General features: G+C 39.5%; 1 protein-coding gene across 1 annotated transcript in view; it reads left to right on the forward strand.

Moving 5' to 3' along the window:
• The first annotated feature begins 15923 nt into the window (after positions 1-15923).
• The window catches only part of PPP2R3B (protein phosphatase 2 regulatory subunit B''beta), a 45705-nt gene continuing 38475 nt past the window's right edge, over positions 15924-23153 (forward strand). The window contains exons 1-2 of the mRNA XM_066545176.1: positions 15924-15956; positions 17408-17770. Coding sequence (XP_066401273.1) covers positions 17423-17770 — 348 coding nt within the window. The 5' untranslated portion in view covers positions 15924-15956; positions 17408-17422. The remainder of the gene's footprint in view (positions 15957-17407; positions 17771-23153) is intronic.

The raw sequence follows: 23153 nt of genomic DNA on the forward strand, positions 1-23153 counted from the left end.
TCTCATTTAGACTCTGATCCAAAATATACTGAGATAACTGATGCATTCCTCTTACCAGAGTACGATCACATCACAATCACCTGGGCAGGCTCTTTTTCCACCAGGTATTCTGTAATGCTCTACACCATTTGCACTGAACTCAACTGTTCAGAAATCGTGGTGTTGACATGTGGCTAGGAAATTCCTTTATACCCAAGCACAACTGCATACTGCTGGCTAAGGCCATGCACCCTTAAAGTCAAAGATGACTCTTCTAGCAATATCACGGGGAGCTGGAATGATTCCTTTGGTCAGCATATCCTGGCCTGCAAAACCAACAGTATCTGTAAGCTGCTAAAGTTGAAATCTTCAGAGGAAAAACAGATTTGTGTCACATGTTCTAGCACAGTCACAAAAAATTTTCACCTACTCAAGTGAGTTCCAAGTGTCCTTCTCCAAAATATCTCTTCTACTCTTTGTGGACTTTTCTAAATGTCTGGCTTATCTAAATTCGCCACAGATAAAACAAAAGCAAATTAAAGAACTGCATTAGAAAGGGTAGTCCTATCCTCTTAAGTACTGATACTTATTTTATGGGAGTCCAGCAGAGGTCATATGAGGGACAGTGACTTCTTTTTGTACTTTTATCCTTCCATTCTCTCCCTTCTCCAGGAGCAACATAGTCTGCTATGGACAGGACAAAGACTGGAGTTGGAGTAGCTCTAAGGAGCTTGGCTCTAAGGAGCCCTGGGCTGCAGTCCATGATGTAGAATGGTCAAAAGCAGATGTAGAATGTTCAAAAGCAATTCAACAAGCAACTTGTCTCTAATGATACCCAAAACCTTGGGGACAGGCAGTTCCACCCAGACATGTTGGTCCAGTAAAGTTCTTGTCTCCTGCTCCATCTGTGTAACCATTTCTACATGGTGAAAAACAATAGGGCTGAGCTGAGCTTACCACCTTACCCATTGGGAACTGCTGACTATTGAATGCCTAATATAACAACCCTAACACTGTGTGGAAAAGGGTTTTGATACTTAAAAAGTCTTCCCAAAGGTATTTGATTAAGTAGGTCAGTCTCCTGCCTAGTCAACACAGTTCCTTCACTTTACTACAGAGCAGCCATTAGGCTGCACTTTCAAGCAGTGTTTTCCCATTTAAATTATCTTACTGCATTAGGGTAGCAAATAAATACATGTGGCCTTTTACATCATTGGCCTTGCAAGTAGAAGTTGGTACCCAGCCTCAGCTCTCACTGAGATAACCTGAGCTGAAGATCTCCAGCATCTATCTTACAACATCTCACAAATCATGCTTAGAGCCTTCATAAAACCCTTTTCCTCCTTTGTTGCCTACATCTTCCAACCCATCTGTTTTTAAAGTGATACCTCTGAGGGGACGTGAAGGTTTGCTCTTACATCTTGCATCTGCCCAACTGCCACTTTACTGCACAACTTCTACTTTGCTGCATTCTCCATCAGTCCATAAAACTGAGTTAAAAAAGGAAGCTCGTCTCTACAGTCCAGGTGGTTGACATTGGTTTTATCTCCCTTTCCCATATTTTAGGATATAATAATCAAATTTCCACAGAATATCTATCCAACAGAACTTGAGGTTTTAGTTTATTTTGAAAAATCAAGTGCATTTTATATTTACTTTCCTATTATTTTGGTATAATACCTTTTCATTTGAATAATCTTGGTTTCATTTTCTGCACTATATATATTCTTTTGTTCCTATCACCCAAGTAGCTGTTTAATGGTTAGCTACAAATTAGCATTTGCTTGATCTCAGGTGTCTTTCTGCCTGAAGAATTAGTGGTGCTTTTGACAATATATACTCGAAAGGTATATTGTCTTGAACAACTCTTTTGACCTACTTGTTACCATAATGTTTGAGGTTTCTGTCAATGTGATTTCTCTTTATCATTTTTCTTCCCTTCCCTTTACCAGAGGCTGATTTTCTTCTAACAACCTATTTCAATTCAGTAAAACTCCCTTTATTTTTTAATTTTCTTAGGTTATTGAAGTCCCCAGATTCCAAAAACATTAATTTTACATTTTGTCAAATAGAAGGAAGTTCAGTAGTTACAAACAGAACCAGACTGAATAATCTTACCTATGTAATGTCCTTTTCCCTTCACTTTGAAAAATTCAGCAACTGTAGATGAAATTCCTGTTCCTGTGACAGGCTGAAATGAAAATTAGAGTAAGCTTTATTTCATTAGATATAAAATATAAAACTCTCTGTCACTTTAAAAAAAATTATTCATATCACATTATATAAGCAACATGCAGACAGTCCTGATCCATCTAGTAGGCATTTTATTTTACAAAGACCCCAATCTTGCAATCCAATCTGAACAGAAGAGCCCTTTCACTTCCACTGAAAGCCAGTGAATCTATTAGGCACTAGGCTTATAGAGGTGTTCTGGCACTTTAAAATGCAGACAGGCTCATAACAAAATCTTTAAAAAAAGGAACAGAAAATGAATTCTCACTCCAGCTCATTTCTTTGTCTATAACATAGCCCATTATGTTTTAGATGAAACAGGGCAAAAAAATTGAAACATAATTTTGGTTTACATAAAAAAAAAAAAAAAAAAAAAAACAAAAAACCAGAGATTGAAATTTCTTTCCCATGGAACAAGAAAAGGATAATTTAGAGAATGTTCAGAGAATGGACATTTGTTTTAAAGACCTATGAATTTGTGAGAAAACAATTCATCTCTCTGAACTCTTTCATGTTCAGAGATGTGATGGGTACTGCATCGTTTTCACTTCCAAACAATACCAACTGCAGGTGCTCACAAAGAGGTAAAGGCTTCATTTTGCATCTGCATCTACAATCCTTGCACCACTAAAGAACCAAGGCTGGGATTGCTAAATTCAGATTTTTAAAAGGAGACTATTTTATTGAAAAGCAGAGTAGCTTCATAGTCAATATAACATGCTTTTAATCATAGAATCATAGAATGGCTTGGGTTGAAAGGGACCAAAAAGATCATCTAGTTCCAATCCCCCTGCCATGGGCAGAGACATCCTATACTAGATCAGGTTACTCAGAGCTCCATCCAACCTGGCCTTGAGAACACTTCCAGAGACAGGGCATTCACAACTTAATAATTATATAGTATTACAAATACACCAAAAAGGCAATTATCAGATTTTGATTAATTACACTGAGTTTGAAGATTTACTTTCCAGGTAATTTCTCAGAGATGACTGCATTTGTCTTCAAGAGTAACAACACTTTCAAATTACTTTTTGTAGAATATGATAAAAACTTCACTAAGTTTTATCCAACACTGGAGAAAACCCAACTCAGAACTGGTAGTTGCAAATGAATGAAAGGCTCCTTAGAATTAAAATATATTTGAATGTTTGGCTATATATGACACCGTCTATTCTAACTAGAAAGACCATAAATGGATATGTAATGATAAATTATTTTAAATTATCCTTTACCAAATACAGAAAGGTTTCTGTAAATACCATAGTGACTTTTCCTTGGAAAGAATAAATGTTTAGGCAATGACTGCAAACTAAGCTAACAAGTACAGACACAGAATAAGAACTCCTGAGATATTTCAAACTGATTTTATAAATGCTAATTTATCAACTTCATAAGCTCACTCTGTAATTTACAGAGTGAGCTTATGAAGTTGATAAATTAGCATTCCAGGATCTCACTGGAAATCTCCTTTCCTCTACCATTATCCTCAGCATTAGCTCAAAGGCCTTTATCAAGACCTCCTACCCTGCAGACACAGTGCAGTGATCCCAGTCGTGCAGCTGAGAATTGAGCAAGCATGGCAGCTCTTGGCTAAATCACTGCCTGTATCTGTAATTGTTAGTGTTTCACAGCTGCCCACACTGGGTAAGGTCTTGCTTATTTCATAAGGGTTTGGTATCTACACTAAAACAAATAAAGAGAAACTTCAAAATAAAGATAAAATTATGCATCTTTATGGCATAACACCATCATACTTTTACAATGATTTTGAACATTTATAATTTAAAATTAGGAGTTAAGGAGGGAAAAGGGCAGAAATTGTTATTACAAACTGTCTTGGAGAGGAAACTGATTACAAATATTTGAGAAGTCTTTCTAAACAAGACAATTTTATCCATACAAATTGTTGTAATTAGATATTCATTACCTCTGCCCACCACTGCTGAAGAAGCTAAAACTGCAATGGTTAAGGCTTTGAAGAATTGGCCATTCCATGTTCATATGGACTTTTACTATCTCTCTATGACTGATTGAGAATGTTTTCTGATTTATACTTTAAAAAAAAAGTTTAAACTGCTTGACAAATATTTCATTGTCCCTATACAGCTCACTGCTGCCACTTGTTTGGAAAAATGAAAGGTAAGTTGAAAAATGCACCTTTTCCATTTTCATCTCTAATTGAATTCTCTCTTGACCCCCTTATTCCCCATGGCTGTATTTCAGGTTTTGATGATAAGAAAAAGAATTTTGTATTTGGATAATACAATTTTATCACTTGCCTTCAGCGACCTTCAGCTCAATTTCCTCTCCCCAGAGACACTGTATATTATAGAATTGAATCAAATTCCTTATTCATAGAAAAAAAGTTCCAATTTAATCTGAATATTCAGCATTTTACACTGGTCAGGGTGATGGATGGCAAATTGAAATGCTTTTGGTTCAGGTAATCAAATGGTAGAATTCAGACTTGTATTGAAAAAAATAATGAAGTCTATTCAATATTCTCATAAGGTGCAAAAAATGCACATTACATGGTAGAACTGGGGTTTTTTCTTATTATCTAACCAATAACATCTCCACCACATAAAGTATAGTAAAACATTAAGAATTTATGTAGGTTAGAAGATGTGAAAATCAGCCACCTTTGGGGGGAAATGCAGGCATCGTTGTAAGAGTGATCAGATGAACGAGTACAAAACTGGGGGAAAAACAGACTTGTTCTCAGAATGTGCCTGCAATGTTCAGTGGTGGGTTACTGAAGCCTTTTAATATGTCTTAAATGCTTTTTGAGAATAAAACACAGCCCTTTTAATCACTTCAAGTTGTTTGATATACTAAACCACTGCATTGTTTCATTTCCATCCCTGAAAGTTTTGTCAAATAATGTCATCAGGCATCTCATTTTTTTTCCAAGGACTATAATTTAATTTTGGAAAATCCTCTTGCTACTGGTGAAGTTCAACCCCAAAACAACAATTGATTTGAACAATGCTAGCTTGGCACCACACTATTGATAAAATTTACTTGGACATTTGGGCTTGGACAATATGTCTCCAGGAAAACAAAAGTATAATGACACTGCATAAATTTAGTTTGGCTTAAAAATTCCATCAATAGCTACTTTCCTTCCTTCTAGAGGTGCACGGAATTACGCAGTTTGATTTTCAAATCCTGCATACCAGTTATTTCTTTTCTAATTATTTGGAGTATTTAAGCCACAAGGAATGCCCATCTGTAGGCACCAATAACACTTAATCAAAAATGCGATGCAGCAACCTAAATGTTAAGGCACTGTGTTAAAAATAAGTCCTAGGCTGCCCTTACTGACTGTACTAGAATTTGTTCCTTCTCTATGTTTCTGCTCTCACTTCACACACATGAACCTGGTGCATAGACATTATCCAGGACAGGATGAGGGGAACTCCTGTTCAGAGAAACTTCCCCATACCTGGCAGACACACCTTCTGAACTGGGGAAGAACATTTTTCATCAATTTTCCTTCCTCCACATCACAAGAAAGCAGTACTCAGACTTGATCTTCCTCTGGGGAAAGACAGAGCTCTGCATGATGCTGGGCATGCTCACAGGGAATTTGTGTTCTCTAAGTAACCTATGGGTGCAGTTTGCCTTATCAGCTTGTGCAGTTTCACAGGCACAGGGTAAAGATGGAGTGTGAGGCAAGTGCAAAAAGTATGCACAGAAGCACTCTGAGGAACAGGATAAGTGCTCAGGCTATCAAGGATAATGGCTTTTTTAGAAATACTTACAAGTTAAAGCTCTTAATTTTGAACTAACTCTTAAATTAAGACATGTTGGCAGGAAATGGTGAATGCTAGCAAGAACCTGTGACCCACCAGCAGTTGTGGAGAGAAGAGCTGAACCTAAGAAGACACACAAATATATTCATTTCAGTCTGTTGTATTTTCAGGGTTCCCAGATAAAGGAAGGAATGATGCATCTGACTCCAGGTTCTTAGAAGGCTAATTTATTATTTTATGATACTATATTATATTAAAGAATACCATACTAAACTATGCTAAAGAATACAGAAAGGATACAGACAGAAGGCCAAAAAGATACTAAATAAAAACTCATGACTCTTTCCAGAGTCTGGACACAGCTTGGCACTGATTAGCCATTAAGTAAAAACAATTCACATGAAACCAATGAAACAATCACCTGTTGGTAAACGACGTCCAAACACATTCCAAAGCAGCAAAACACAGGAGAAGCAAATCAGATCATTATTGTTTTCATTTTTCTCTGGGGTTTCTCAGCTTCCCAGGAGAAAATCCTGGGCAAAGAGATTTTTCAGAAAATATGACAGTGACATCAGTCAAGCCCAGATTAAAAAAAAAAAAATTACGTTTTTTCAACTTTTCCCATAACAGCAATTGAGGAACCAAACATTACATGCACCACTGTATGGCATAAGGGTGGTTCTGCAATGGAAGTCACTAACAGGTACACTGATGATCAAGAAAATAAGAGCCCAACTACCCTTCCCAGGTCCCTTATGTCCTCTGGACTTGCAGGAATATTTATATTAAATATAAATATAATTAAAATGCACTATTTTATAGGTAAAAGTGAATAGATACCAAATAGATACACAAAGTTTGGAGTGTGTTATATAATCAGAAACACAAAAATTAATGTAAGATGTCACAGAAGAGGTTTTAAGCATGTGACATGCAAGTAATTCAAGTGGAAGCTTGTCCTCTGTCCTGAACAGGATGGAAAACAAGTGCATAGTTCTGACTAATCTATTATCTGCATTTCAAGGTCCAGAACTAAGGACATTTGCTGCATGAGTTTACTTCTGCTGAGTTATTTGGAATGTCTTTTGTGAACACCTCTATAAAAATATTAGAAGTGTAAAACACATATGACAGCAATTTTTACTACACAGTAAAAAGGAAAATTAGAAAAATATTTTAATTTTGTTGAAAAGTTGCATTCCAATCTTATTTCTTCCAGAAGAGTCCTTAGTACCAGTCCTTGCAGAAGGGCTAAGTACTGTGTCAGGACAGTCAAGATATGTGAGGAAGTGCTTAAAAGTCAGGAAACAGCAGCATTGAAATACTAATACAAGCTAGTTTCATGTTACCATGGGGACTATTCCCAAAGGCCATATTAGCCTATAGCCACTAAGCCCCATGGGGGAACTTTCACAACCAAGGGATACCAACAGGCTCTTCTGGAGGGCAGTTCAGATCAGGAAACCAGCTCCAGCCCAGAGGAGTCTGCATCACCCAGATAAATTTAGCCACTGTGAATACTCTTCATACGTTCAAATTACATTCTTTAGCTGCAATTATTTTGCCCACGATCATGTGGAACATTATGCAAGCTTTGTCTTCTTCCAGTGTGCACTTTTCTCATTTCCATAATAGTCCCATATTGGATCTATACCTTGGCAGTTGCTGACTGCTGTCACATTCACTTCTTTTTTCAGCTGGTAGTATTAAAGGTAAATGTTAATTACAGGGACTATTTCTCTAACCTTGTCTCTGGGACAGAATATTTAGTTGGGAACAGTATCATTCATCACAGCTGCAGCCTATTTCATAAAAGCTCAAAAGCCAGACTCCTTGTCTGCTACATATGCTGCCTCACTGAGGACTGCGGGAGTAAAGCAGCTCAGCCAGCCATTGTTAGTGCCCCTCCAGTGCTCCTTTCGGATCAAAGGACAAACATGGTTGTGACAGTGTGCAAAATACTCTGGCCCAGCGCTCAAGAGGCTTTTGTTCTTCGTCTGTGTGCTAACCCCAGTGAGCCTGGAGAGGAGAAGAGGTTCCCATGTTAGCTGGCACAGCAGCGTGAGCCGCTGATACGCTCTGAACGCACGCCAGCTTGGGTAGCAATTTAATAAAGCAGCTGAAGCTAATGCCATTTTTTGGCACTACATAAAAGACTTTGTTGTAGGGTCACATATATGCATATAAAGGGTCATGTACCAGCAAATTTTCAGGAAATAGTAGACATGCACATTATTAGACTGAATTGCTGTCTGGCTCCAATATCTAAAATATGTAGCCAACTCTTAACCCTACGTCTCAGCATTCTGATGCACTTAAATCAGAAAAACGTGTAGGGTTTCTGTGTCTTAAGTGAAGTTTATAGAGTAGGAGAAGAATACCAAGAAAGTAGCACCAGATTCTATACAAGAAATACTTGAAGAGCAATACTGCTGGAATTAGTGCCACTACTGACACAATATTTTGATTAAAAAACACTTTTCAAAATCTGAGATTGCCTCTAAAACCTCGATTTTAAAGAAATTAATCTGCGGCTCTTTTTTTTATTAGGATTTTTGAACCAATAATTTTGTATTTCCAATACTTTCTTTGCAACTACAAGGACTCCTTTTAACATGCACATTTGATGGAAGATAACATTATTACATAATCATGGGACTCTCGAGCTTTATAAGAAAAACAGTAAATCTTATTAAACTTGTGATAAAATTATTGGTGTTGGCAACCTTGCAGACATATGCCGAGAGCTGCACAGTGTTTTCCTCCTCTAACTACTGTAACTAAAAGGACTTTAATGAGAGCAAAAGAATGTAGCTCTGTCTGCCCAGAATCTTTTGGAATTTTCACTTTTCCCTAATGAAAATGAAAACAAATACTTTTCTTTTTTTTCCTGTAAGCTTTTACAGACATCTGAACTGACTTTCATAATGAAGAAGGATTAAGCAAACTCAGGAAAATTATAAATGTGGTTTGTATTAGTGTACTAATTAGCTCATAAATTTAGAAATAGTTAATCTTTTAGTTTTGCTGAATGAAAATAGCGGTCAAATCGCAGATCAGATCTTGTAAATGGAGTAATGCAGCAGTGAATTAAACCCCTCAGAGCATAGGTGTCTGATCTCATAGCATTATGAAAACTGGAAATCTTGCTACTGACTTTGAAGAGCACAAGGTGAATTTAGCCAAAGTTGTAAAATATTACTCAAGCAGCCAGATACTTAGCAAATAATAATAAAAACAATGTGATTTATTAGGTGTGTACTTCTCATTGTATTGTAATCCAACAACTAACTATATTAATTATTTTTAGTTCCGTGAGCTAATTAGAGCAGTGGTAGCTGGCAAAATTCTGTGGTTTACTGCAGTTTCTATTTATTGCATGTATTTATGTACATGGATATTCAAAAGAACCTGCTCTATAAATATTCATGTTATTACAGAAACAGTTGTGGATACCAAGTAATAAAAATATACTTGTCCATTACACGATTTACATTTCTTTAGAACTGCCAAAGTAGAAAAATAGTAGAGGCACTGTTTTACACTGCCCTATTGATAATCTGATGAAGACTGCTCTGATGAAACAAAGAAAAGTAGATTCTATCCCAAAACAAGTTTAGGTCTCAGCTCTTCAGACTGGGTCCTAGCCAGGTGATGGAGATGCAAGAGCCAAGCACCTGGGCATGGTAGCAGACAAGTAGCTGGCAGACATTACAGGCTGCTGGATACAAGAGCTCAGAGTCTTCTCTCCCCTTTAATGATTGCACCAGGACAAGGTTAGAAGAGAACCGGGCTCAGTAACACTCAGCGTGGAGAATGAATGGACTCCCATTCTCACACCCCATAAACATCCTCACGCACACCTTGTTAAACACCACCCCAGAGACTGCATTTCAAGCAGTTTTCCATAAACTCCATGTGACCTGGATACAATGCTAGATAAAACCATCGGATAAAATACAGCACTAGAAGTATGTGAACCTGGGATTAGAAGATCAGGGTGACTTAATACAGAACCAGCCTTCACATCTGGACTGCTGTAAACATTGTTCAGTCCAAGGCCCCTGTGGAAAAAAACAACACACCAACAGTAATTCAGTAAAATGTATAAGAACTGCTCATTGCTAGAGCCCTGCAGTGATATGCAGTAGGAATTAATCTAAAAACATGATGGCAAACAACTGCTGAATCAATTTTCTTCTTTGGCTTGTAGTGCACCTGCTCTTACAGTATCTACATTTTATACTCTTTTTTTTTTTTTTTTTTGCAGAGATGTAATATTCCTGCATTAAACCAAGTGCTCAACTAAGGAGAGAGCCAGGGACAAGGCCTTATTCTAACTACATGGTGCATGTGATAAGGAGAAAACAAAATGTGTCTGCAAGTACAGAATGTTTAAATGCCTCTACTCATAACACAAGCTGGCAGGTTACAAAATATTTTGGAATTATATCTCTTATTTGCTCTTAAGGAGTTGTGCACCAGCAAGCTATTAACCAGATCCTATATTACTGCAGTATTCTACCTCAAGGTGGTAGGAGACAGAGAAAATTCAAGCCTCCCATCTCAATATTAGGCTCTTTGGAGAGCATTGCTGGCTGCCAAACATGTGCACCAAGTCAGCATTGCTAACATATCTTTGCCTGCTTATGATGCTACTTCTGGAGGCCATATGACCTATAGTTCACCATTCCAGCTCTATTTTTGGTAAGCTGCTGCAAGACAGGATGGAGTGGTATAGTTAGCTAGTATAGGTACATAGTCCAATGGATTACCATTTACTACCATTTTCTTAATATCTATCTTCATTTTAAATGATGCAGCATAAGGCATGCATCTCTTCATTCCCCCACAAATTAGTACCAGGACTTGTAATCTGAGTGACAGTATGTTAGACTTTATCCTTCACTTAGTGGAAAGCAACATTTACACTCCTCTGAAGTGTTTCTGACTGCATACCATAAGCAGGTTTACAAGGAGCATCATACTGGCAGCACAGCCTCAATGAACTCACTGGGCCAAACTTTTCAATAACAGCAACTTAAATAAAAGTGACTGGTTTGTCAGAGCATTCAGCACACCTGCTTCCAACTAAATTAGCACATCAGGAAATCGGGACACAGTTATTTTAGTGCTTATATATAGGTTAGAACTGGACTTCACATGCCTAAATTTCAAAGTTGTGAAATATGTCAGCAAAAGCATTATAAAAGCATTATAAAAACAAAAGCTTAATCAAAATGCAATATTGTCCTTAAAGCAGCATTCAAAAGAGGTACTGTAGTTCTCTTCCCTGAGTGACAGGCTATCATGGTTTAACCCCAGCCATCAACCAAATACCACACAGCTGCTCCCTCATTCCCCCACCAGGAGGATCAAGGAGAGAATTGGAAAGGTAAAAGTGAGAAAACTCGTGGGTTGAGGTAAACACAGTTTAAGAGGAAAGGCAAAAGGTATGCACACAAGCAAAACAAAACAATGACATGAATTCACTGCTTCCATGGGCAGGCAGGTGTTCAGTCATCTCCAGGAGAGCAGGGCTCCATCATACAGATCAGTGACTTGAGAAGATAAGAATCATCACTCTAAACATCCCCCTCTTCCTCCTTCTTCCCCCCTCTTTATGCACTGATCATGATGTCATATAGTCTGGAATATCCCTTTGGTCTGTTGGGGTCAGCTGTCCTGGCTCACGATCTCCCACGCATCCATAGTCTGCTCATCAGCATGCAGTAGGAAAAGTAGAAAAGGCTTTGGCTCTGCACAAGCCCTGCTCAGCAATACCAAAAACATTTCTCCATTACCAACTCCCTGTTCAACACAAATCCAAAGCAAGCCCCACACCAACTCCTGTGAAGAAAATTAACCCTACCCCAGATAAACCAGCACAAAGGCACATGAAAAGCTCCAGAATAAGGACTCAGAAAGATCCTGCAGTGAACTGTATTTTGATCTTGGGCACATGTTCCACCTCAAATGGCCAGTCTGTTTAAGGATGATGACTCTGCTTTTGAGACTGGATGAGAGTACATCTGACACAGCCCTGTGCAAGCAAGTAAATATAATACTCCAAAAACATTTATCCTATCTAACTTTAGACTCCTAAAATGTAGTTATGTATGCTTCAAATACTAATTGAGATTCTTATTAAGTAGTGGAGAGGAACACTTTTAAGTCATGTTACAGCTGATCTGGGTTATATGTCTCCCTCTGGATAACATTTATCAGGCCTTAGAAATGTTGCTTTAGCAGAGGGAGATTGGAGACATCTCTTTATTGCCTGTATGTCTAAGTTGTACAGACCCAAGGTTATCAGAAAGAAGCCCAGCTGTCACTGCAAAATGCTGATTAGGAATGGAAATATTCCTTATGAACACCACTGCCCTGTGTCACTGTACACAGTGACAAATAAAGGCAAAGGAAGACTTTAATACTTAGCCAGGAACATACATTGGCAGTACTGCTAACATCACACCTGCTGAGTCAATACCAGTGAAGCAAGGTCAGAAAGGAGCTGTAGGCAACAGAGCAACAAGAGCTGGATGTGGCTCTTCAGTGTCTGCTTCGGGGTTAGTACTTCCACACTCAGCATGGTGCACTAACTCCACTGCACTGGGCTGATAGGCCCAAGCACTCCTGTTATTAATTGGCTCAAATTATATCAATCCACCACCCTCTTGCACTTATTAAACAAGTGCCTTACCTAAAGCATAGTCTGTGTCTTTTACAGCAATGCTAAATGTGACCACATCACTAAACTTTCAGTTGGATATTGTATGCTCAGTATTTTAATATTTAATAATTATTCAGTGGATTTTTAAAGGAGACCATCTTTAAACCAGATGGATATATTTCATAAAAATGATTAAGACACTAGAACAGATTTTTGTTTTCCATGAATTGAAAGCAATGTAAAAAAGGTTCAGCTTCTGTACTTACTATGTCAAGCAAGAACAAGGAAATAGCAGTCAAAAAGGATTTCAGTTTCAATTCTCAGTGGAAGATCTGAATAAAGAGGTTCAGTTTAGGTATTTCTCCACTTTTGGCCAAGTTTGAGCCCCTGTGTATAAAAACACATCCCTACCAGTAGATACACTGCTGAACAGATCTGATTCATCCAGATACAAGTTCAAAACATCTGCCTCAATTGCCACAACTGGTACAACCTGATGAGGATGCCCAAAGTGTTTTCTGCTTAACAGAAGGCACATGGAATTGATTCCTCTCTCACACCAATGTTATCCATGACACAGTCTAATGAAGCCAGGGTTAGAATTGCTTTGAATCTACACTAGCATGCATGAGAGAACACTATGACTGTGTGCATCTCTCAGAGGAGGTTTTTTTTTCCATTTCTTTTTTTCTTATTTCTAATGTTCCTCTGGGAGATTTCATTGCCAGTTTCAACAAAGGGCATCATCTCTTTGCAGATGATATCCAACTCTACAACTCTGTCAAGTCAGTCTCTGATCTCCTTCTTCCCACCTGTCTTCAACATGTCAATCAACAGATGGCTACACCATCACTAAGGAATGCTTCAAAGGCATTCAAAATGTTTTAAAAGTCCTCTTTGTTCCATGTCTCTTGCTCTGCTATCAGTCTTCTTAATTCAGCCCTTCAGTTCTCCGCCAAAAATCTTGCTGCTATCCATAACACAGGGTTTTAAATTTCTTTTCTCTACTTAAAAGCTACTTCCATATTATATACAGATTTATCCATACTTTGACATCTGCTTCCGCTCTGTTATGTTGAATGTTCTACTCCACTTTAAAAAATGCCATTTTGTCCACTGTAGCTTTGCAAAAACATATTTTCTAACTTCACCAACCAATGGGCAGGAAACAGAATACTACCCCACTTCACAAAGTGGAGACTCCCTCAAGAACTTTCAATGTCTTCTTACGTGCAGAATCTCATTTTAAGATTTATGAAAATATATTTCAGTGTTTACAGCTGAAAGCTAAAGCCTTCTGATACGCTCAGAAGAGTAATACTGGGTTTTGCCAGATAACTGTTATTATCAAAATATCAATCTGGTATTACCTAAATGTAATTGTGTTGGACTGTACCAGATTTCTCTCACAGCATCTTGGCTTTTCCTTCTTCTAAGCCCTTTCTTATCTCTGTGTCCTCTCTACAAGCTTCCAAAAATGAGAAAGCAAGCCCATTCCTTCACTTACCCTATTTTACTCTTGCCTACATTTTCAAGCCTTCCCTCCAAACCACTGTATCATCTTCAGTACAGCCCCATTTCCACAGCATTAAGGTTCCAACAATTTGTAATATTAACCTATCATAAATCTGGAGTGTCTCTGCTGGTAAAGGAATTGGCAGAATGTAAAATGGATTAACAAAAGTGAAGCGTAGCCACATGAGGAAAAATCAGTGCAGTGGAAGTAGGGAGTCTGATGTAAAAATACCAATGAGTCGCTGATGTAAAAAATACCAAAGGAAAAAACTATATGGGCCAATGGTCAACCACCTAAACCCCACTGATAGTGCACCCAGGGAGTCTCAAAAGGGTGACAGCCCTGAAAGCTGACAACCACAAAATCCCAGTGTATGTTTTCCAGTACAAAAAAGGGGCTGCAAACAGACTGGCACACGTCGTTCTTTTAGTAAGGGGATTATCCTTCTATTTGTTACTGCCTCCACCTCCTCTTTCATCCTATCATTTGCAATCCCATAACACTAGTGGTAACCATAGCCATTGTGTAGAAAGAGCATTTAGTGTTCTCCTTTTAACAGCATTTAGCAGATGGAACCAGCTCACTTTCACAGAACCACAGAATGGGTAAATTGTGTGGAAGGGATTACAGTCGGTCATCTGATCCAACCTCTCTGCTGAGGCAGGGTCATCCTAGAGCACATGGCACAGAAGTGCATCCAGATGGTTCTTGTACATCTTCCACGAGGGAGACTCTACAACCTTTCTGGGCAATCTGGGTGATCTGTTCCACTGTGTGTGTGCACAGTAAAGACATTCTCACTCATATTCAGGCGGAGCTTCCTGTGCATCAGTTTCTGGCCCTTGCCTAGTCCTAGTTTTGGCATCACCAAAAGTGTCTGGACCCACCCCCTTTGGATATTTATACACATTAATAAGGTCCCCTCCTAGTCATGTCTTCTCGAGGCTGAACAGGCCCAGCTCCCTCTGCCTTTTCTCTTAGCAGAGATGCTCCTGTCACTTGACTGTCTTTGTCACCCTCTGCTGGACCCTCTCCAGGAGCTTCACATCTCTTGGGCTGGGGAGTTGACGCTGGCGCAATGCCAGTGCCCCCATGAAAATACACTCTCCCTGGACATTCCAGATGGGACCTCACAGGGCTGAGTAGAGGGGCAGGACCACCTCCCTCGACCTGCTGTCAATGCTCTTCCTTGTGCATCCCTGGACAGCACTGGCCTTGTCCCCAAGGACACACTGCTGGCTCAGGGACAGCTTGTTGTCCACCAGGACATCCAGGTCCTTCTCAGTAGAGCTGCTGGTGCTAGGGTTATTCCTCCCCAGGTGCAGGGCCCTATATTTGCCTTTCCAGACAGTTCTTCTCTGACCCTCTCTTCAAGCCGTCGAGGTCTTTCCGAAGGGCTGCGCAGCCCTCTGGGGTATCGGCCACTCCTCCCGGCTTTGCGCCATCAGCAAACTTGCTAAGGAAACACTCTGCCCCTTCATCCCTTTGCCAGCTTCTCTCAGAGAACCGGTGAGGAGCAGCCCGTGAGACGCCGAGACCTTGTCAGAGCTCTAAGTTGCGCTGATGTGGCGGCGGTGGCAGAGGCCTGGGCAGGGCAGGGCAGGGCAGCGCCGGCCCGGCGGCCCCGTCTGGCCCGTCGCCATGGCGACCAGCGGCCGCGTCCCGCGGGGCGGAAGGGCCGCGCTCTCGCGAGATGGCGGTGGCCGTGCCGGGCCGGGCCGGGCCGGAAGGAGGCGCGCATTTGAAGGCGGCGGCGGCGGGAAGGGGCCGTGGCGGAGGTGGAGTCGGGCAGGTGAGTGTGGCTGGCTGGTGCTGTGGAGTCACGGCACTCCTGAGCTGCTGCTGGGGGCTCAGTGCGGGGCTTGGCCGAGGGGAGCGAGCCTGTGGCCGCAGCGCCGGCTCCCCGTGCCCGGGGCGGTGCCGGGCTGGCCCCTGCCCAGGACCGTTCCTTTCGAGGCGGGTGGCGCTTGAGGGTGGCTGAGCGCAGCCGCCGGCGCCGTGACGGTGTTGAGCTTAAAAAAGTAGGGAGACGAGTTTTCTTCACTTTTAGAAACAGAATAACTGAACTGCGAAGTTATCGAGGTTCGGAAAGTTTAGGTGGTGCACTTTTAAAAGCCTTCTCGTTCTGCCGTGGGACGAGGATGAGCTTTAGGTTTTAGTAGGATGTTCGCTTGCTAGGTGTTATTCGGTTCCAAATTGAAGTGCTTGTTTTAAGGCTTGTTCAGCCAAGTACTTGTATATAGAATCATTTAGGTTTGAAGAGACGTCTAAGATCATCAACCATGTATCTTTTATCATGTGATTTTTGTATACAGGTTAAATTTTGTGAAGGGCTTTAAAAAAAAAACAAACACAGACACGAGGAAGCATAGATTTTTATTTGAACTGTACCAAATCATGAAGTAATTGGATGCTGAAAATCTTTATAGTAAATTTTGTTCTGTTCTCAGTGTTTCATTCCAGTCCTCTGTCTCTCTAACACACACACAAAAAAAAAACCTAGAAAAACTAAAAAACACCAAAAACCTGGTTTTTTTCAGGTGAGTGAGTATCTGAACTTGAAATCTCACTGGCGCAGTTCTTGAGTTATGTAGGATTTTACATTGGTTTTGAAAAGCTGCAAAAGTGAATGTCAAATAAGAGGTTTTAAAATACCAAATGGCAAGGCTTTGGGAATCCCTTACATGGGGGGATGTAAGATGTGGAATCCATATCACAACCTCAGAATGAAAATTGGGCCTTCAGTCTTAGTTCTAAATCTCTTGACTGAAAGACTTGCTTATTAAATTTTATTTGTTTTATCACCAGGGTTTAGCATAAACTGCTTAGATATTTACTTCTTAGTATGTTCAATTATAAGTATTTTCAAGTTCTGTTTTCCATAATGCATGTGTTTTTAACAAATGTTCTTAGAGGATATTTGTTAGCTATCTCTTTGAGAAAGCCCAAGTGCAGTTTCTTGTTCTCTAGTCTCCACCATTTACACAGTATGCTTTTAAAATAAGTTATCCATTATTTAAAAGAAATTATTGGAATTGACTCTGACTGATTTATGGCTTACACTTACAAAATGTTGTTGAAGTCACATGTTAAAATATAACAATATAACTCTCAGCTTCTGTTGGTGTCTTGAGGGAATCAATATTAACACTTTGTTAAATAATGCCTGTGAAACACTGAAAGGTGAATGGAATATCTATATGATTGTCAAATATTTACTTTGAATTTGAACCAACAAAACAGGGAAACTGGCAGAAAATGTCACCTGGAAAAGTTCTGCAACCTGCAGTGAAAATGAAGGTGGATGAACTCTTTTTGTGCTGGTTGAGTCAGCCTGCCACTCAGCTAATACTAAAGGACTGCTTGAGAAGAATCAAGAATAAGGAGAAAACAGAGTTTGGTAACACAGATTCAGGAAACAGTAAAAATAAGAGCTTCACCAGTAAAAATTCCAATTCCAAGCAGTGCATATTAGGAGATACCAGATTGCCTTTGTTGTCTTTGAGTCCTCCTCAGCTTTCTACTACTCTTCCATTGGCGACTCCAGCTAGCTCAAGGAACATTTCTAATGTTAGGGCAACACGTCGATCCTCAGGGACCAAAGAAGTAAGTTTGTTTCTTATTATATTTATTTGTTTAAATGGAACTGACTTTTGTGTTTGTGGTATTGGAAAATTATGTAAGTAAAGAGTTTCCTCAGAGGAGGTATCAGGAGTGGAGTGAAGCAATGGCACTGAACCTAAAATACCAATGTTTGTGTATTATTACTGTTAGTGGATAGGTGGCCTGAGCTTCCATAAGACTATCTTGGGTCCTTGCTATCTAATTGTGGACAAATTTAAGTCCTTGTGTTTGTGTTCCTTTTATAACATACTGCCTTGACTGCAAATATTCCTTTGTCTAATGATACCAGGCACTGTTGTTAGTACAAGACTCAAATTTGGCTTCACTGGATCTGCATATTAACAAAGTAATTGTTTTGGTGCTGCATGGTACACTCAGCACTTCCTTCCTAATGAGCTCTTTATTTATAACAGACAATGCCCTCTATGCAAGGATGGCAACCCTACCCCCAACGTGAACCCTTCTTTTTAAGCTTGCAATTCAGTTCCAAATCTAGTTTCTAGCTCTTTTCATAAAGAAAAACCAAACTGGATAGAAATTTTTGTCATGACTGACAAAATTACGTGTTGCTTATGTATTATCACCAACCCTAGAATCACAGAATTACAGAATGGTTTGGACTGCAAGGGACCTTCAAGACCATCTAATTCCAACCACCCTGCCATGGGGAGAGACACCTTCTATCAGACCAAAGGGTGCACAAAGCCCCATCCTAACCTGGCTTTGAACACTCCCAGGATGGGAGATGCACAGCTTCTCTGGACAGCCTGTCTCAGTGTCTCACCATCCTCACAGTAAAGAATTTCAATAATTTCTTCATAATATTTGATCTAAACCTACCCTTTCAGTTTAAAGCCTTTTCCCCTTGTCCTATCACAACATGCCCTTGTACAAAGTCCCTCTCCAGCTCTCTTGTTGGTCCCCTTTAAGTATTGGAAGGCTGCTCTAAGTTCTCCCCAGAAAAGAGGGAGAACTTAGAGCAGCCTTCTCCAGAACTTCTCTTCTCCAGGTGGAGCAACCCCAACTTTCTCAGCCTCTCTTCTTTGGCAATGTACTGCAGCCCTGTGATCATCTTTGTGACCTTCCTCTGGACTTGCTCCAGCAGATCCACATCCTTCTTTTGCTGAGGACCCCAGAGTTGGGCACAGCAACTCCAGCTGGGCTCTCACCAGAGCAGAGCAGAGGGGCAGAATCACCAGCCTTGCTCTGCTGGCTGGCTGATTTTGATGCAGCCCAGGATGTTTGGCTTTCTGAGCTGCAAGTGCACATTTCTGGGTCATGTTGAGCTTTTCATCCAGCAATATCCCCAAATCCTCCACTCCAGGGCTCCTCTCAATCTGTTCCCCACCCAGTCTGTTTTTGGCTTGGGATTTCCTTGTCCCAGATGCAGGGCCTTCCACTTGACCTTGCTGAACTTCATGACATTCATAAGGACTTCAAAGAGTTTTTATGCTGTTTGTGCTATAGGACTATAAATTCATACATTTTAATAATACTGGAAAATTTTAAGAGGTTGTAATTCCCAATTGCTCTATATACTTTGGTATCTAACTTATTGCAGTGTCCAAACCTGGTAGCCCAGGGAAGCCTGCTCAGTTGGGTAAGGGTAGAGAGGATAAAGCTGGGATGTTTAAGAGTATCAGTTATTTATTGTTTGTTGTTGATATGCATTGAGTGTATAGACTTACCCTTTAACCTACAGGAGTAACAGCATGACACTTTTGCACTTAATCTGAAGTGACCTCTAGGTTTCATAAATACTAATTTTCAAATCTAGTTTGACAACTTCTTAGCTCCAAAACACCACATGTCCAGTCCAGTGTTTGTCTAGGTTGACTTTACAATAATAGGGACTTGTGTTTATGTATAATCACCAGCCTGACAGCCGGGCATGATGATTGATTTACTTTTTTGTTGTTGTTCACACTATTATATTTCCTGTTCTAGTGAAATGCAGAAAGTCAGTCAACAGATGCTCAGTTTATTCTCATATCAGATAAAAGCAGGCATAGGAAAAGACAAAGTTTTCTATTAAAACCCACTGTTATTTACCATACTTGATCACTAACTTGTGTACTGCAATTTCTCTTCATGTGTCTTGGTCGATTGCTTGAAGTAAATCCCATAAAGAAGAACTAGAATAGATTAATGAAGTGTAACATCCTTGACTTAATTGGAGTTGTTTGTATAGTGCTGAGAGAGAACCTAGAGAAGTTAGGTTGTTCCTTGCTTGAGTAGGTTGGGGAGGGGGAATTTCCAAGCAATGAGAAATTTATTTATAGCTTTATTATTCAGGTGAACTGAATCTTCATCCAAAAGTTTCTTAATCTCTAAGTGTAAATTGCATTTTCAGCTGGAATTAGCTCTTAAATACCACCAAGAATTGCATGTTTTGCCATGACAGTGTATTTTCTCTTAGAAAGCACAATGTACCCCAATTTCTTCCACAAACTACCTCACACTGTGTCAAAACTAATGCATCTGCTGTTGTGCATCTTATTATGTTTCTCAGATGAAGCCACAATGGTTCTACCTACCTCATATGAGTTTTAAGTAAGTTTGAGGCCCTCATCTTGTTTCTGTAAGTGGAAGAAAATGTTTCAGATGCTGGACCTACAGTACAAGCTAATACAGATTTAAATTCTAAATATCAGTCCTAGAAAACGATAAAAGTTAATGTGCTTAGCTCTGTGTGCATGTGGGTGATATTAGGAAAAGGCTTTTACATCTAGTCATAAAGAGATGGAGAACTATTTCTTTTTGGACTATGTAAGTCAACTTAAGCATCTTACTAAACTTTTTCTCATTGTGCACTGGAAGTCTCATAAGGCAGCATGCAAGCAGTTAACCTACTTTGGCATGATACATTTTCAGTATCACTGAGCTAAATCACTGCATTTGATTATGGATAAGGCTGCTGTATGCCTTTTTCCTGTTTCTTAAAATGTTCCTGCAATTTTTTTGAAGGATAATACAAACAATAAAGCTGATAACAGAAAACCACCATCTTTAAGTAATTACCAGGAAGTAAATATGATTGTGTAGGAAAACAACATTTTCATCCTACAGGTTTCTGTACTTGTTAGCAAAACATGTTTTTCTGAACAGGAAGCATTCTTAATTAGAATCTTATTAGATGTGTAATCTTTTTATACTTTAAACAGTAGCATATGAGCAAAATAAGTTGGTGTGCTGATGGCAACCATTAAACAGCATTAAATGTACTGTAGCTGTCAGCTATTGTATTCAAGGAGATCTTTGCTTTTTTTCCAGAGATTAGCTTATAATTGAAGCCTGTGGGTTATACTTCTATCCAAAATACAGAAATTGCCATGTATTTTGCTGAAACACTAATGTCATGCCAGAGGATAATTTGCTGTCTTTCAAGATAGTTGAAGTCCTCCCCTGATTAACAAGTCAAAAGTACTTATTCCAATAATGAAAGAACCTACATGGTCTTTATAGAATTTTTTCATCTGGACAGGTCACTTAAAAACATGTTAAGAGTAAACTGTTGACTTAATCCAAATGCACATTTTAAAACCTGTTCTGAGCTCTACCATGAAAATTCATCTTTCAGTGTGTTTTAATGCAAATGAAAACAAAACAGTGTTTGTTTAGGGATTTTTTTTTCCTTTATGGGGAAAAAAATGACCCTTTCCTTTATGCTTTACTTTGCTTCGCTTGCGTGGTGCCATTCGCATTGAGGCGGATATGTGACTGTCCCCATTGTGTAAACATGTTAATTGCAGAGTTCTGGTGCTTTGGGTATGTGATGTGAAGTGCTTGCTAGCACTTGGTATTCTGCAAGTAGGCCTGTGATTTCTATGTACTATATGCTTCAAATAACAAAAAAGTACAGACAAAAAAATTTCAGCATTCAAGTCTCAAATATTTTCTGAGTATATTGTTGAAGAAATTCTAGGGCTGTAACTTTGAAACTAGAAGGATGCTGTAGATTTCTTCTAACCCTTATCACAACTATAGGTAGATTTAACAGTGTTTCTGGGACTCTAGATTGTCCTAAACACATGGGGCATACACAATTGTACACTGTGCATCTCACTGTCAAAAATCCCAGTCCTCAAGGTCTAAAAGGTGCCATGGGCAAGATGTTTAATCCTGACCAGCTGGTGTGCAAGGCATCTGGGGAAATTATTCACAGAATTCCCTATGGGCGTTTTGTGGGATGGTGGTGCAGAGAGAATGTGATATAATCAGAAGTACTTCAAAGTTATTTTCCATTTCTCTGCAGGGTCAACCTTTGATATAAAGGTACTTCTTGAAATGGTTTCTTTGTTTCCTTTATTTGATAAGCATACTGTTCCTGCTTGTTATCCTGTGGCAATTAAAGCTCATTTTCCTCCTATTTCTGTAACTTGTAAATGTTTTTACTTCTTTAGTATATGGTTGCTTAGCTTCAACATGAACAACATTCTTGCCAAATTTTTGTGATCAGTTGCTTGATTTAAACATAGTGGTACTGCTGTGATCCATTTTAGTTTAAAGGGAGGCTAGAATGAAACCTTTTAACATGGGCTGAAGTCTGAATAGCACTTAACAGTTGCTTTTTGAAACAAAATAATTCTGAGAGCTCCAGGTGGAGAGTAGCTGGGCTGATACCATCATCTTAAAAAGTGTGTCTGCATCTGAGTTGCTGCCTCGTTCATACCAGAAGCACTGTGAACTCCAGAGCCTGGGCTGCGTGGGCTGTGGTAGCATTGCTCTGCACACCAGGTTGTGCTGTGTGGTCTAGCACAGACACTCCCTAACTCTGTATCAGGCAAAGATAGTGTTAGTAGTGCCGTGTCCTATCACTAAGTGGGGAGGATGCTGGACTTGGCTTTCAACTCAAGCCCGTGACTTAAAGGGAGACTGTAAATAACCTGCTATCAAACTGATGTACTTTCACACTGATAACTGGGCACTATGAGAGATGTCAGCATTAGTGTGATCTCAATAAAGCTCCTTCTATGGTGCCAACAAAGGAAGGGCAGCCAAGAGTTCATATTAAAGTCTGGAAGAGTGCAGTTATAGGTGCTCCTATAAAATCATTATTAGCTTTGAGTGGGGTGATGTAATAGTAGTCAACATAAGCAGCACTGGTAGTATGTTGTGTTATTCATCTTAAGCTTTGCTGTACTGAATAGCTTGGAATAGAAGAGCCATTTTCCTGATTAAAGAACTAACTATTCTTTTTATTCATAATTGAGAAACTGAAAGTTACTCACTGTTGCAGGGTTTTGATAGTGCTCCTTATTCTAACTGTATCTTGTTACCCTGGGATGTAAATGTTATTCTTGTTAGCAGTTATATTGATTTTGTTTACACTTTGTGCTTTATTTAAAAAATAATGAACTTTTGT

Source organism: Molothrus aeneus, chromosome 2 (assembly GCF_037042795.1).
Source record: "Molothrus aeneus isolate 106 chromosome 2, BPBGC_Maene_1.0, whole genome shotgun sequence".
Taxonomy (NCBI): Eukaryota; Metazoa; Chordata; class Aves; order Passeriformes; family Icteridae; genus Molothrus; species Molothrus aeneus.